At 39.7% G+C, this 15052-nt stretch overlaps 1 protein-coding gene across 1 annotated transcript; it reads right to left on the reverse strand.

The window, feature by feature from the left end:
• Positions 1-568: 568 nt before the first annotated feature.
• LOC129370441 (interleukin-17 receptor C) lies at positions 569-11097 on the reverse strand. The gene is made up of 17 exons (XM_055046447.1): positions 10826-11097; positions 10639-10654; positions 9561-9698; positions 9364-9434; positions 9213-9263; positions 9005-9104; positions 8261-8400; positions 8115-8168; positions 7920-7986; positions 5530-5708; positions 5404-5451; positions 5278-5323; positions 5039-5190; positions 4576-4644; positions 4442-4493; positions 4231-4338; positions 569-4134 (listed from the first exon to the last, which is right to left on the reverse strand). Exons 1-17 carry the CDS (start codon positions 10943-10945, stop codon positions 3233-3235), a joined length of 2313 nt encoding a protein of 770 aa, XP_054902422.1. The 5' UTR covers positions 10946-11097; the 3' UTR covers positions 569-3232.
• Between the last annotated feature and the right edge of the window lie 3955 nt (positions 11098-15052).

A 15052-nucleotide genomic window follows, 5' to 3' on the forward strand; every position in this document is an offset into this window, starting at 1 on the left:
ATCTGAAATGTGAGCCTAATCATAAAGGTAGAAAAGATGAATGGATGGATGGATGGATGGATGGATGGATGGATGGATGGATGGGAAGGATGGATGGATGGATGGATGGATGGATGGATGGATGGATGGATGGATGGAATTCTGAAGGCATGTCTTTAATTTGGGACATTAGAGTAAAAGGGAGACTGAATACAAATGAATGCCAAATTATTCAATTCTTGTCTATATATATATATATATATAAGCAAAACAGAACCTTATTTCAGCATCAATCATGCACTTCTTTTATGTATAGGTTCTATTGTGAAATTTCCAGCAATCTTGTCAATTTTTCTTTCTTTTTGATCATATGAATAAAGGAGTCAGTGGAACATGTACCTTGCTATCTCTTTGTTGCAAAATAAGTGAAGGTTTGGAGACTCAAGCATGTTTAAAGCTATCATAACACTAAGCACAAGGATATTAAAGCAAGCATCCAGAGCTGAGATTAAAAAAAAAAAAGAAAAATGGAAAAGAGCAAATTTAATTAACCATCTTAAACAACTTTACAGTCTCTACTCAATATTTGACAGTTTAGTTGTGGTCATGAAGTTTTCTGCAGGAACCACGCGTTTGATTTTTTTCACTTGGGTGCCAACATTTAATGACTTGCCTCCACCTAAATGCACAGATCAGTTAGGTTCACTGATTGTTTCCTTGCTTATCTAACAAACAGACATGCCTGCAGAGTTTAGTTCAACCATAAATTTAAATACAAAGTCATGCTGGTCCCTTAAGTCCATACGGTTTGCTGAGTTTTCAAATAGTGGGTTTGGCTCAACTCCACATTAAACATCTTTGTACTCGTGAGAGTAAACTGGCCTGCCAGGGAAGCACAGCCAACCTTCATAACATACTGAAAAATGCACCAACATCAAGATATGGGTGTGGAATAGGCTTTTGTTTATATTTTATGACCTTTGATCGTGGCGAAACAGTTAAACCATGTCTGAGTGCGGTCAGCAAGGCAGGTAAAACACTTGACAATTAAAATCTACAAACTATGTTTGCAAAAGTATTACTAGGATTATATTTGATCTACGTCAAGCAGCACATATTCATTTGTAAGCATCGCCTTAATTGTGATATTCTTAAGTAAATTCCAATGTAAGCAGAAAATAATTACAGTTTTCCTTTGGAAGATCTTGAAGGTTTAATAAGAAATGTAAGTGAACAAACAACTAAAGAACCCAGCCGAAAGGTCAGAGATTATGTTGCGAAGAGGTTAAAAGCAGGAAAAGTTTTAAAACCATATTCCGAGATTTGGATCTTTCACATAGATCTTGCTCTATTTTTTTTATTTGTTTTGAAAATGGAAAGAAAGAGAATAATATAATAAAACATAGTAAACTATAGGGTAAAGCTAAGCTAACAAGATGGGCAGGAAAGCTTTTTTATTTAGGAAGAAGGCCAAAAACCTTACTCTTATGGTAACTCTGGAGGAGCTGCAGAGATCCACTGCTTGGGAGGGAGAATCTGTAAGCAGTGAAATTATGAGCCATGGACTAAATAAATCTGTCCTTTATAGAAGAGTGATAGGAAGAAAGCCATTACTAGCTAACAGACTTTCAGCTGCAATTGCTTCCACTTCACCACTGCTCACTACTCTGTGCTGTTGTTAATTTAAAATGCAAATAAAAAAAGCATACAACAATGTGCAAGGTGTGTGAATTTTTGCAAGGTCCTGTACAGTAGAAACATTATCCCCCCATGAATGTCATGTAACGCAGGGTACATGTGTTGAGATTCACTTTTGTTTTCTATCAAAAGCATTTTATTATTCTACATTGTTCTGAAATGCCAGCAGTGCAAGGCAAACACTAAACATGGCTTACAGAATCGATTAAAACAAACTTAGAAGAGCTGCACAAACATTTCCTAAAGTGGCAATCGTATCCATCTGCAGATATCCTGTAGCATCTACAGTTTAAGCTTACAGTTTAAAACTGCTTTGCATAAAATTAACCGTTGACCTTTGACACGTTTGTTAGATATTTTTTAATATCATTTTGTTGTTACTTTAGTTTATATTCAGTCTAAAGTATTATTGTGATTTTAGTATAAACTGACCTGGAGGTTACGACTGTCTTCATGCGAGAGAGGTAAAACTTTATGGTTCTCAGACCTTCTTCTCTGGTGTTTATCTACCCGGTCTTAGGTGACAGTTTGACCCAGAGCTGAACTGGGCTCAGATTGTAGATTAGATATCACACCTGGAACTGAGTTGTTGGTCTGTTTGTGTTAAATGTTTTACGACCTCTGTTGTTTGATGCTTTGACAATAAAGAGGGAGCTCACGTGAAAGCAGATCAGAATTCTTTATTGAGCAGCTCGGAGGAGCTGTTGATCGGGATTTCTCCTTCTGCAGAAGCCTGACCATATTTAATTCATATACGTTGTCTGTGGTTATTTTATTGTAGGTTCGAGGAAAATACCTAACAACGTTTCTTTTGTACAAAAGGGGTAGACATGGGAAAGTACCTCAGTCACGCTTTTCTTGCTCTAACGCTCTGAGATTTTTGAGGTAACAGCTTACATTTAAATAAGTAACTAATACTGAATTAGATTTGTCTTCATCAAACGACTCTTGGTGACAAATTACACAAATGAAGTGTTGTAAACTTGATGACATTTAGATGGTTTAGATGGTTGACATTTGCATGTAGGAGGTAGCATGTCTGCAGTATCAACAAAATTGCCAAAAACAATCAAAACTTGCAAATAAGTCTTTCAACACTGCTGCTTTCTAACAAAGGAAATCCTGAGACTGTCGTGGCTGTGTGCATGTGTTCAGAAAATCCTATGCAAATGTGTCCGAAACAGAGAACAGTGCCCGTACTGTTGGTCACAGCCCGCTGTCACAGTATGCGAAAACACTGAGCGAGTACATGAAGAAAGTTAAGTAATAATTTGCAAGTCCATTTTCATAGTGATCAGCAAACTTTCAGAGATAAGCCAGGTGTTCTGCTTCTCTCACGAGAGGTTAGCATAAAGCTGCCTCTGTTTTGAGTGGTGAAATCCAGGGGACTCTCCTTGATATGCAAAACAAGTGAGGGCAAGCAACAAACGGTTCTAGTGACTCCCAAAGCCTCAGCAGTGGCATGTTACCTCACAGAGTTTCAAGGACCATGTTTCCCGCAAGGCAAATTTGTGGTGTGTGAAACCAGAGATCAAAGCTTCCCAGTTCCCCATTGCTACCTGTGCAGAAGCTCCTGCTCTGTTTTGCCGCAGGGCGAGCCAACGAGAGGCAGCTTCCACCTGCTCTTTGTCTGATCCAATGGCGTTTTTATTGCTGATGAACCATGCAGTGCTCGTTTCTGAGACAGAACTGTTTGTAGCCTCCGGGTCAGCTGGCGAGCCAGCCACACAGACCGAACTTTAGACAGGAGTCTGGGCCAGCAGTGGCATCTGAACTCACCGCTTTTTGTCCCATCTCTCACCTCTGCCAGCTCCTGTATGAGTCTGCTGAATTCTTGGGGTAAACAGAAGCGAGGGACCCCTTTGAAGGCATGCGGGATGTCCCGGCTGTGGCAGAGGCCCTGGAAGTAAACAATAGCAACATCTTTGCATTTGCCCTCCAGCAGAGCTGCTTCTAGAGAAGCCAGAGCAGCCACAAACACGGGCTTTATCACAGTCGATGGCCCCTTTTGTGAATCTTCATCCTCAAAACAATTGATTCTTTTGCTTTCTATACGTTTCTCATTGTTATTTGTTTCCACCTTAGACCCAGTCACCTTTAAATAATCATGCACTGGTGCCCTGATTTTGTCAGTTCTCCAACTCTTATCCATGTCCACCCTGTTGACTCTCTGTCTCTGATAAGTGCTTTTAGCTTCAGGACTCCACATGATCAGCATTTTTCCCTGCGCCTTGCGAACAGCTTCCCACTGTCCGTACAGCCAAGGAAGTGGACCCAGGTCTGCCACACTAGCCCCATTCTGAGGCTGCATTTGAGAGCTTTGGGCCCAAAGAGCAGAGTGCACTGGCGCATCCAGTTCCTCATGCAGTATAGAGGCCAAGGTGCACACAGCAGAGACGTGGGCCAACTGATCCGACGAACACACCAGCAGCACCGGCCTCTGAACGGTCAGCCGTCCTGGATGTCAGGAAAACACAGAAATGTGTTCACATCATGAAGGCGTGCCAACACAATCGTTGTGGAACACGAATGAGATGAAACCACAGAACCGACCTGCCATTCCTCTTTTGGTGGCACGGCGAATGAAACATCCAAGTAACGCGCAGATGACAACAAGTAGCAAAATTCCAAATGCGTACACACCCCTCCTGTTGTGTGTGTCTAGAAAAAAAACAAGTCGAGGTTTGTTTTTAATTAAGAGATACATGTGCATTCATGCATAACCCAAAGACACGCAAAGCGGGCCGGGTGTGTAATTCCTTACAGTCTGGGCACAGGATTCTTCTCCCGCTAAGAGCCGGATCTGATTGCCACACCTGTAGAAAAAACAAGCGAAAAGCCGGATAATGAAAATACAACACCCAAACCATAAATTCACAGAGGCTGTATTTTGTTTACCTGCACACATGGCCTCTCAGAAATGTCCTGAGTGGGTACATTTATTCTGATTGATTGGTGATCGGTGGCCTGTAATGGGAGAGAAAGGTCATAACTTTTGATAGCACAAAAATATAATTAATGCATTCCTAAATAAATAAATCCTTCCTCCAACATATCTGCTTTTCTTGCTCTGTGCCTGTCAGCCTTGCATGTCACCATTCATTGTTTTTGCTCCAGTCAAGTAAAGTTGCTGACCTCAGGTACTTTAATATATCCTATCATAAGTCTACGCTTCATGAGATCACCTTCCAAACAACTGATGTTTTTCATTCTTATTTTTTCATTGTTGTTTGGGAATTTAAACTCAATGAAAAGATGTTTCATTGACCTCTTATTTTTAAGTCCTAGGAATAAATTGTTTACTAGATGAAAGCAAATTCGCTCATTTGCGCATATTTCCATAGCAAACGTCTAAATTCACCATTGTTTCTGAGTGGATTTGTCCCGTAGGCACACATCCTGCCTCAGTAAGGAGACAGAGTTGAGCTGAAAACTTTGCAGGCACAGTGGAGGTAATATGCACCAACAAGCTTTGTCTGACTGGCGTGATATGTGTTTCCCAAGACGGTTTATCTGTTCGGGTCAAGAGAAGAGAGAGTGAAAAAATTAAGATAAGCTCCGCGTCGCCTCACCACTCATGTGTAAACAGGTCTGACTCACGGCTCTCGAAGAGACAAAAGATGGAGTGGCTATCTTGGATGAAAAACTATAAAACAAACAAATAAATAAATAAATGTTATTATTACAAAAAAAGTACAAGAGGCTATTTTCCAGAGGTGATCTCACCTGCACACATATCTGGGGGTGTTTATCCATTGCGGATGTTTTGATTTTCTGTAAAGAAAAAAAAAGTTTGTTACAGAAAATAAATTATTTATCAGTTATATATTCTCAAATGGTGCAGACTATTACCAAGACAGGTCCATTGCTCTTCTCCAGAGTGGAGTTGGGAACAGGTATGCAGACATTATTATGCATCTTCCAGCAGAGGGCAGCAGAGACTTTCTTTGTGCATTCAAGACACATTGGGGTCCACAACAAGTAGGACTCAAACACCGTCACCTCAGAGGTCTGCAGGATTTCTCTGTTATCTGGTGAATCATTTAAAATAAACACAGATTTTAGATTTACCTGGTCAAACGCGTAATTTTCTGTTTCATAAGTAGTTTACTTCAGAAAATACTCTTTGGAGGTTTGTGTTGGAGCCTGTCAGATATTTCTCGTTGGCGATGTCTCTCCACCAGCCTCCACCCCAACAGGAACACACTGTGCCCATGTAGATATCAGACAACCTCGATCTCACGCAAAATAAAACCCAAAAGTAAGCACATTTTTTTTCTTTTCTGTGACAATCTGCTTGTAAACATCTATCACCAAAAGCGACTGCGACATTTGATTCCACAAATCTCCAGTACACCCTTCAGCTTCAGTGTGTCAGAGTACAAACCTAGAAGCTCTCTTTTCTGCGGTCTGTCAAATCAAAGCTCACGCCAGAACAGTTGTGCTCAGTTTACAAAGAGTTCATATGCGCCTGCTGCAATGTGTAAACACAGCTTGAGGCTTTTTTCCCCCTGCACGCTGTGACTGCTGAAGTCCCTGTGGCTACATGTATAGCACAACATCATGACACAGTCTCTAAACAATTAACAATGTAACTTTAGAATTTAGCCATTTGATATGGCAACTGAGTTTTAATTAGTAAGAGCCTGGCACCGACGGTATAATTCAATGCCCCGACAGTGTAGAGTGAGGTCTAAAGGAAAGGTTTCTGTGGTTTGTCCAAATGCAGTCATTACATTTATTTAAATCACCTGTTTATGAAATGCATATAGATTCTCTTCCAGAGAGTTAGAGCGGCATCTTAAACTTATTCACAGAATGTGTCCACAGATAAATATAAACTGGACAGAGCTCAGTGCTGCCATTTATGAAGAAACTCGGGAAATCATTTCTTTCAATCAAGCTACAGAGAAACAGCCCTGCTGATGCACCACTTCTTTAATCTCTGTGGATAAAAGAGAGATTGTATCTATTGTTACCCACCCACATTCATTATCTTGCTTAATTTTTACAGTTTTGATCAGAAACTTTAAGAAGATGTGGCACGCTATGAGTAACTTGGGTGACGCAGAGTGTTATCTCTGGTGGAGATTTCTAATACGTCAATAAAAATCGGATTCTTGGACTTTTTTTTTTTCATTGCTTGTTACCGCCTTTGCGACTGATTGTTCAGTTGTCACAATTTAATGAGGACAACAAGAAAGCCTGCTTTGCTTTGGCCGTGATCCAGTCTAAAATCTTTAAAAAAGATACATACACCATTCAAAATACATCAGTTTTAGAATGATGTATGTTGAATGGTTGGCATTCTTAGCCGTAAGACAAATGCTCAGCAAATCTTTTAGCATCAACTTTTGTAGTGATTAGTTTTGTTTTTACTTTTGCACAAAATGATCAGCTAGCATCTTTGCAGCGCAGACATGTCATGAGCACATAGGAAAAGTTGTGAAAAATCAAAAAACTAATGAAAGATTTGCTTTTACTGATGATGGTTATAATATTGTGTTAAATATGTTTTCAATAACCAACTCTTTCTGTTTATGGCTACAGCATGCAGCAGCGCTTGTGCTGTATCAAACTGGCTTCAAATGAATAACATTCTAGTTTGAACTATTTCACTTAAAAAGATTATTTTCTGGATCAAGACCGAGTGTGTGATGCAGACTTTTAGTATTTTAACTGGAAGATTTGAGTCATTTTTGTTAATTAAGTCTTAAGTGTCACAGAGAAGTTGTCTGTCATTATTTCTGTACTCTGTGTGCAGAGTGAGCTGTTTGAAAATGTCAAGACAGTTCACTTGTCCCTCCACTTCTTGTTATTTTAATACCCAGCCCCCTTATAAGGCAGGTTTTTATAATCAACAAATGAGACTAAACTATTTAGATTTAAGTCCCTAGTTTGCAAAAAAAAAATATCTACCCATGCTTTCAGAGGAACAACAAAAATAGGCCAGAGCTCATTTTTCATACTCTCAGCTGAGTTCACAGCAGCTTCCTGTGTTTCCTGTGACACATCCCCCTTCAAATAACAACCTCCATCTCAGCAGAATCAATGCTGGAAACTGGGCTCCCTTTCAAAATGCTCACAGAAATAAAGAGTCAGAAAGACTGTTTTTAAGCGAGCTCAAACATGATCACTCGCATGTATATTTTGAATTTCCCAAACTGACGTTCGATTTGACACATGAAAGGCTTAGATGTTTCCCCTCAGTGAAATTAAGATGATTCATCAGCCACACTCACCAATAAGGCTTTCATTTCGAAATGGGCACTTTTTACTTCTCGATGCATCTCTGTAGGTGTAGTACACCTGCCAGTAAATACAACGCAAATAGAAACACGAAAACCACAGAAACATCAGCAAAATACTGCCCCCCAAACCCCACCCACCCCCACCAACCCCAAAAAACACCTTTTAAAAATCTGAATGGCGCTCACCTCTACACACACACAGGGCAGCAGATAGGGGACGGTGATAACAGCTGAGCGGCTCTGCAACAAAAAGAATGCACAGGCAGAAAGAAGACGTGAATAAATAACATAAATGTCATTTTTATTGTGATGAACTAGCCTCGAATGCTCACTGTAGTTAGTGCATCCCCACCACTGCAGAAGTTATTATTATTATAACACCATTTGACTTTCACCAGGGCTCCAGAATCCACATGGACTGAAATGGTTTTGGACGACTTATTCACAGACAGGCTGAAGTTTGGCGAAGGAGCTGAGTCAGACAAGAAAAACAAAACAGCAGCAGGATGTGAGCCAACATGGTGGGGTAATGGCTGAAAATGAAGGAAAACCTAAATAGAGCTTATGTAAAGGAATGTATTAATATGCTTTCTTTACATTTGTTTGTTATGAAGGCATTTATTCTATGCAGCACCAATCAACCTCCAAAATCTGACGTTTTCTGCACATATGCATATGCACAAATGCACACCTTTCATTCTTCTAACTGAGAAAGGCTGCTGAGAAAGGCCTTCATCCCTTATACAGCAGGTTTTTAGAAACCATTAGACTAAGAGGAAAGAAGCTTTTATCCCATATGATGGTTAGATTGGTAAAACATGAACAAATGCATTTCTTATTACTCTAATCCTGAAACTGTTAATGTTAAAAGCACTTCAATACATATCAAAGCATGTCTTAAAGTTGATGATGTTACTCTTCTAGTTTCTATCTGTCTTTTCAAAACTACTCGTGACGGAGACCAAAACAAGCGTAAGAGAGTGTGGAAAGGGTGATATCCGAGACTCAGAAAGCAGGTAAAAGAAGTGAGACAAAAGCACGACAAAAGATCATATGAGATATTCAAAATACCTTACCTGGAACATCGTAACGAACGCTGCAGTTTATCGATTTTGAGCTGTACGACACAGAAGCGCTCTTTCTAGAGTAAACTTTGAAGTTAAACTCCAGCTTCCACTGAAAACAAAAAATCCCCAAAAAAGATAAGTACAAAAAAAAATTTTTTATATTTGCCTAATTCTGTTTGTATTACATTTTAGACCACAAAAATCTGTAAGTAGTTACCAGGTGAGCGTTGGTCAAATTCTTGCAACACCTGATGGATCCACTATCACTCTAGGGTGCAATGAAAGACGTCATCATTGTAAACGGTACATAAAACATTACAAACTGTGATATTATGACAATGTAAGCAATAGTCAGAGGCAATGAGAACCTTTATTTTGCAGCTCCTGTGCGGCTTGAAAACGTCTCTAGAGATTCCGTTCACTTCAATCTGATGAAAGTCTGGAAGACAGGAGTTTGAGAAACCTGTCAGTAACTTTGTCAAATAAACCACAATGAAAGGTTGATAAAGCCAAAATATTTACAGATGAATGCACAAATAATTAAAGATGAAGTTACAGAACGTACCAGAAGCATTAATCCAAACGTGGGCTGTTATCATTTCATAATACCCACTGCTCTCCTCTATAGCTGGGGGCGGCTCAGAGGTCAAGTTTATGGGACAACGTCCCTGAACAACATCTGAGACAGCTGTGGTGCAACATACTGCCAACAAAAGATCTGTTAATGTTTGGAAACTGGATTTTCCTGTCAGAAACCAGTTGTGAAACACAAACAAAATATGTCTGCTTAATTACATTTTAAAATGCAAAATATTTTATTGAAAAACCAATGTATTTTATCTAATTTGTGATTAAAAATGAAAAAAGAAGAATTCTAAGTTGTTGTTTCTTTATATATATATATATATATATATATATATATATATATATATATATATATATATATATATATATATATATGTGTAATTTAAAACAATGAAAACAAACATTCTCCTCCTTCATACATTTTACACCGCCTGTGCATCCTAATAAGTACATGAAGAGCATCCTCTGAACTGTGACTTAAAGCTGGAGCCCTTAAGTTCCAGCCTTCACTACAACCTGCATTTGCAGACTGTGGTGAAAGCTGCTGGCATTTACTTTATTCCACTTCTGACAGTTTGGATCTCATTAACTGTGTTCCAGCAATGCAGCTTATTTACAGACAGCAAGTCCAACGTTTTTGCAACTTGCAACTGGAATCCTCCTATCTGGAATGTGACCCAGGTCCGCCTTACTTAACCTTAACACATAGGTCTCATTTGTTTTCTGCCCTATGTGTTATCATTCATCTGTATCGGTTTGGGAGCGATGAGGTGTACAGAGGAAACAGAGCCTCACATAAAAGGACGGACGGCGGCTTAGGAATATGGAAAAAGCCTGTGAGCTGATTGCATAAGCAAATAATAATAATAAAGCAATTTGAATTTCAATTAATCCATTTTAATCACAAAATCAGAGGAATCAATGAGCAATTTTCTATTTTGAGTCAAATAGTGTGTAAAATATCCAGGATTGTTGAACTTATGTTGAAGAACAGTTAATGGGAAAACATAAAATAATTGTAAATACATAAATTAATTAATTAATAATAATAAACTCACCGGTTTGAGGAGCCTCCTGAAATTAGACAAACAACAGAAAATCGGTTCACAACATTAAAGTATAAAGTTACATGTATGAGGAAAAGAGTCATTCGTAAACATGTTATCTAGACATTAACGCCTAATATCAACCAGTAATGATTGAAACCCAGATGCTGTCATTGAATCCGCTCTGTGTCGAACTCACCCAGCACTTGTCGGAGCCCACCTGCTGGGAGCCCACCTGCTGGGAGCCCACCTGCTGGGAGCCCACCTGTTGGCAGCACAGGGCGGGAAGCAGCAGCATCAACGCGGCGCTGAAAGTCATGTCTGGCGGGTTTGAGACTCGAAGAATCGGACGCGGGGATGTCTCCGTTAAACACGCCGCTGCTGCCGCAGCTCGAAGCCGGTCTCCGCCGCAGGCTGCTTTCTGGTAACAGCCGTCAGAGCCGCCGCCTCGCTGGGGGTTTTCTTCCTCCTCCGCTGCACTGAGGCTTTATTTCCCAGGCTACTGTGGCACCGAATGACTAAACACGAGGGCGTCATTCCCCCCTCCTTCTTCCTTTCTTTCTCTTTCTTTCTTTTTTTTTCTTTCTTTTTGAAGCAATCGTTCCCTCTCCACAAATGTGTCAACATTGCTTTCACAAAGTGGTTTGTATAATATTCACACCTATTGGTTTCTCTATGCCTCTGGTGTTGCATTAAGTTTTTAAAGGACAGCATGCGGCTCTCTCTCATCGTGATTCAGTTCAATTCAGTTTCACTTGCATCGTCAAACAGCAACAAGTGTCCCTCTCTGGACACTTTAAAATCATTTCAGTTCAGTCACGCGTCCATTCAAGTTGTTGCATATGAATAAGCCTTGAGCTTGAAAATGAAAACAAGATCAATGCTTGTGTTCTGCATGCCGACTGCAAAGCTCGATTTTGTTTCCACCTGTGTTCCCCTACAGCAACCTGCAGGTTGAACCTTGGAAGAAAGCGGTATTTCTCCGCATTCTTCCAAGCATCGATTTCAAATCCATTTTGCGTCGTTTTCATGGAGAGCACGGATATGAGCTTTCCTGTTGAGGAATTGTTCTGAGCTGCAGATTTCTGTATCTCCTCCAGAGTTTCCATGGTCTTTCTGGCTGGTTCTTTTATTGATCCTTTCCTTGCAGCATATCTTGGTTTACAGCCGCGCCATATTGGCCTTGTCTCATAGGGTTTGCAGTTGCCTGTCCTCTTAACATTTAAACTTTGCAAGCACCGTTTTACCTCACAGAAACAGAACAAGATGTGTTTTCACGTATGTCCTAGGACGGCTTTGATTGCAGTGCTTTGCATTTTGCTGCTTCGTGAATCCGCACAAGAAAATATTTCTGCAGAAACAAATACTGAATACAGTCATATATACAAACTCTTTCTGAGGAAAAACAAGAGAAAAATGTAGGGTAACAAAAACGAAACAAAAAGATGTACACATTGGTGTGTGTTTTGGCTTCTCTGCCAAACTTTCAGGTTCTATAGAGGAACACTTTATCTAAATGTCAGATTTTCCGGGAAAGACGGTGAATCTCAAATTTCTCTCAGAGGCTACAGAGACGTTGCATTGCAGGTTTGACTGGGCTGTTGGCTTGATATGACAGACTTATTGTGTAAAAGACACATAACTGTGTTACTCAGAACTGTGGTGGTGATAACAATGATGATAATAAGACTATCTCACTTAAGTTGGTTCCTAAAAACATTTGAGAAGACAATTTAGAAGATTAACAAGTAGTGAAGAACGCACATCTTCATTTCAGAGGGGAAACATCCAATGTCGGATGTATATTTTTGCTACACTACTATAAAACCATAACCATTCCCAAAATATAAAAAAGGAGGAGGCGTGGCTTCTATATTTAAGAAAACCATAAATTGTAGTAAAATTTCTTTGGGTCATTTCAGTTCTTTTGAGTATCTTGGAATTCAGGTTAAAGGCTTCAAACGAACTTTGACACTAACTTATACAAAACTCCAGCATATGTGGAAAATTTCTTTACTGACTTGAATGATCTTTTATCTCTCATATGCATTGATTATGATTGTTTAATAATTGTTGGTGATTTTAACATTCATGTGGACAAACCCGAAAACAGAGGAGCAAAAAAGCTCTCTGATATTTAGAAAATTTTGGTTTAACATGTCAAACAAGCAACACACACTCAAGGACACACACTGGACCTGGTTATCAGTAAGGGTGTGGATATTTCCAATGTCTCTGTAACTGATGTCGCCCTGTCTGATCACTTCGCTGTTATCTTTGAAGGTTCTTTATTCTTTGACCCACTTGGACAAACAGCTACTGTCACAAAACGTACTTTCACAGAAAAACACAGCAGAAACATTTAATCAAATCACTCTTCTTCCTCACCCTTAAGCTGTAATGATGTAGATCAGTTGGTTGATGATTTTCAGTCTAAAGTTTCATATATCATTGATTCTATTGCTCCAATTAAAGTAAAGGTTGTGTCTGGCACGAAAAAATCTCCATGGAGAAAAGCACAAACAGTTTGTTCTGCAAGACAACTCTGTCGCAGAGCAGAACGAAAATGGCGTAAAACTCAACTTCACGTTCATAATGACATCTACAAAGAAAAACTACGTAACTATCACTTAACACTAAAACATGCAAGGGAGGCTTTCTTTGCAGATGTCATAAACAAAAACATCAATAATGCTCGAACTTTATTTGCAACAGTTGACAGGCTCACAAACCCTCCTGTGACGTTACCACCTGAACTCCAATCTAATGTTGCCTGTAACAAGTTTTCCAGCTTCTTTTCAGAGAAATTCAAAAAATCAGAGGATTAATCTGCACATCAACTTCAAAGCCAGAACCATTGCTGTACCAAAACAAAACAAATACAGAAAAAATGACCCACTTTCAACTACTTAATTATAAAACCCTAGAAGAAATTATAAGTCAATTAAGTTCAAGCTCCTGCTGTCTGGATGTCCTTCCCACACATTTCTTTAAGAAAGTCCTGCCTGTTATTGCTACTGATCTGATCCAAATCGTAACTCATCACTCACATCAGGTGTTTTCCCCCAGGCTTTGAAAACAGCAGTCATCAAACCACTGTTAAAAAAGAACAGCCTGGACAAATCGTTATTGCAGAGTTACAGGCCGATCTCAAACCTCCCATTCATCAGCAAAGTTATTGAAAAAACTGTGTGTAAACAATTAAATAGTTTCCTCATGATGACCAACTGCTTTGACACTTTCCAGTCTGGTTTTCGTGCTCACCACAGCACGGAGACTGCCCTCGTAAAAGTATTCAACGATATCCATATAAATACGGACTGTGGCAGAACCACAGTGCTGGTTCTGTTGGACCTCAGTGCAGCTTTTGACACTGTCGACCACGACATATTATTGAATCGACTTGAAAGTTGGGTTGGACTCTCTGGTTCGGTGCTCGACTGGTTTGAATCCTACATAAAGAACAGGGATTTCTTTGTTTCAATTGAAAACTTCTTATCAAAGAGGTCAAAGGTCACATGTGGGGTACCCCAAGGTTCAATCTTAGGACCCCTCTTATTTAATATTTAGCTCAGGTCATAACAGGAAATAATATTAGCTACCATAACTATGCGGATGACACACAGCTCTACATTACGATGTCACCAGGTGACTCTGAACCCATCCAATCACTGAATAAATGTTTAGAGCAGATAAATGTGTGGATGTGCCAAAACTTTCTCCAGCTGAACAAAAACAAAACTGAAGTCATTATTTTTGGACCTAAAGAGGAACGATCTAGAGTCGATTTACAGCTTCAGTTATTACAACTAAAAACTAGCGATCAGGCCCGAAACCTGGGAGTAGTAATGGACTCGGACTTGAACCTCCAGAGCCACATAAAGATGATTACAAAGTCAGCCTTCTATCACCTGAAGAACATCTCCAGGTTTAGAGGACTAATGTCTCAGCCAGATCTAGAGAAACTCATTCATGCGTTTATCTTTAGTCGCATTGATTATTGTAACAGGGTCTTCACAGGCCTGTCCAACAAATCAATCAAACAGCTGCAGCTGATCCAGAATGCTGCTGCTCACGTTCTCACTAGAATCAGGAAGATAGAGCACATAACACCAGTTTTAAAGTCTCTCCACTGGCTCCCCGTAGCTCAAAGAATAGATTTTAAAATACTGTTGCTAGTTTATAAATCACTGAACGGTTTAGCACCACAATATATCAAAGATCTGCTGTTGTTGTATCAACCTTCCAGACCTCTCAGGTCTTCCGGTTCTGGTCTGCTCTGCATCCCCAGAACCAGAACCAAGACAGGAGAAGCAGCTTTCAGCATCTATGCACCAAAACTTTGGAACAAACTTCCAGAAAACTGTAAAACAGCGGAAACCCTGACTTCTTTTAAACCGCAATTAAAAACACATCTGTTTAGAAT

The sequence above is a fragment of the Poeciliopsis prolifica genome, unplaced genomic scaffold (genome assembly GCF_027474105.1).
Source record: "Poeciliopsis prolifica strain line A6 unplaced genomic scaffold, Auburn_PproV2 SCAFFOLD023, whole genome shotgun sequence".
NCBI lineage: Eukaryota > Metazoa > Chordata > Actinopteri > Cyprinodontiformes > Poeciliidae > Poeciliopsis > Poeciliopsis prolifica.

Excerpts from the sequence above, each read along its gene's own strand:
- LOC129370441 (XM_055046447.1), bottom strand. The coding sequence starts at position 10,945 with ATGACTTTCAGCGCCGCGTTGATGCTGCTGCTTCCCGCCCTGTGCTGC. Across the intron at positions 9,264-9,363 it reads ACAGGAGCTGCAAAATAAAG|AGTGATAGTGGATCCATCAG; the intron begins GTTCTCATTGCC and ends ATTGCACCCTAG. Across the intron at positions 4,645-5,038 it reads AAATCCACTCAGAAACAATG|GCCACCGATCACCAATCAAT; the intron begins GTGAATTTAGAC and ends CTCCCATTACAG.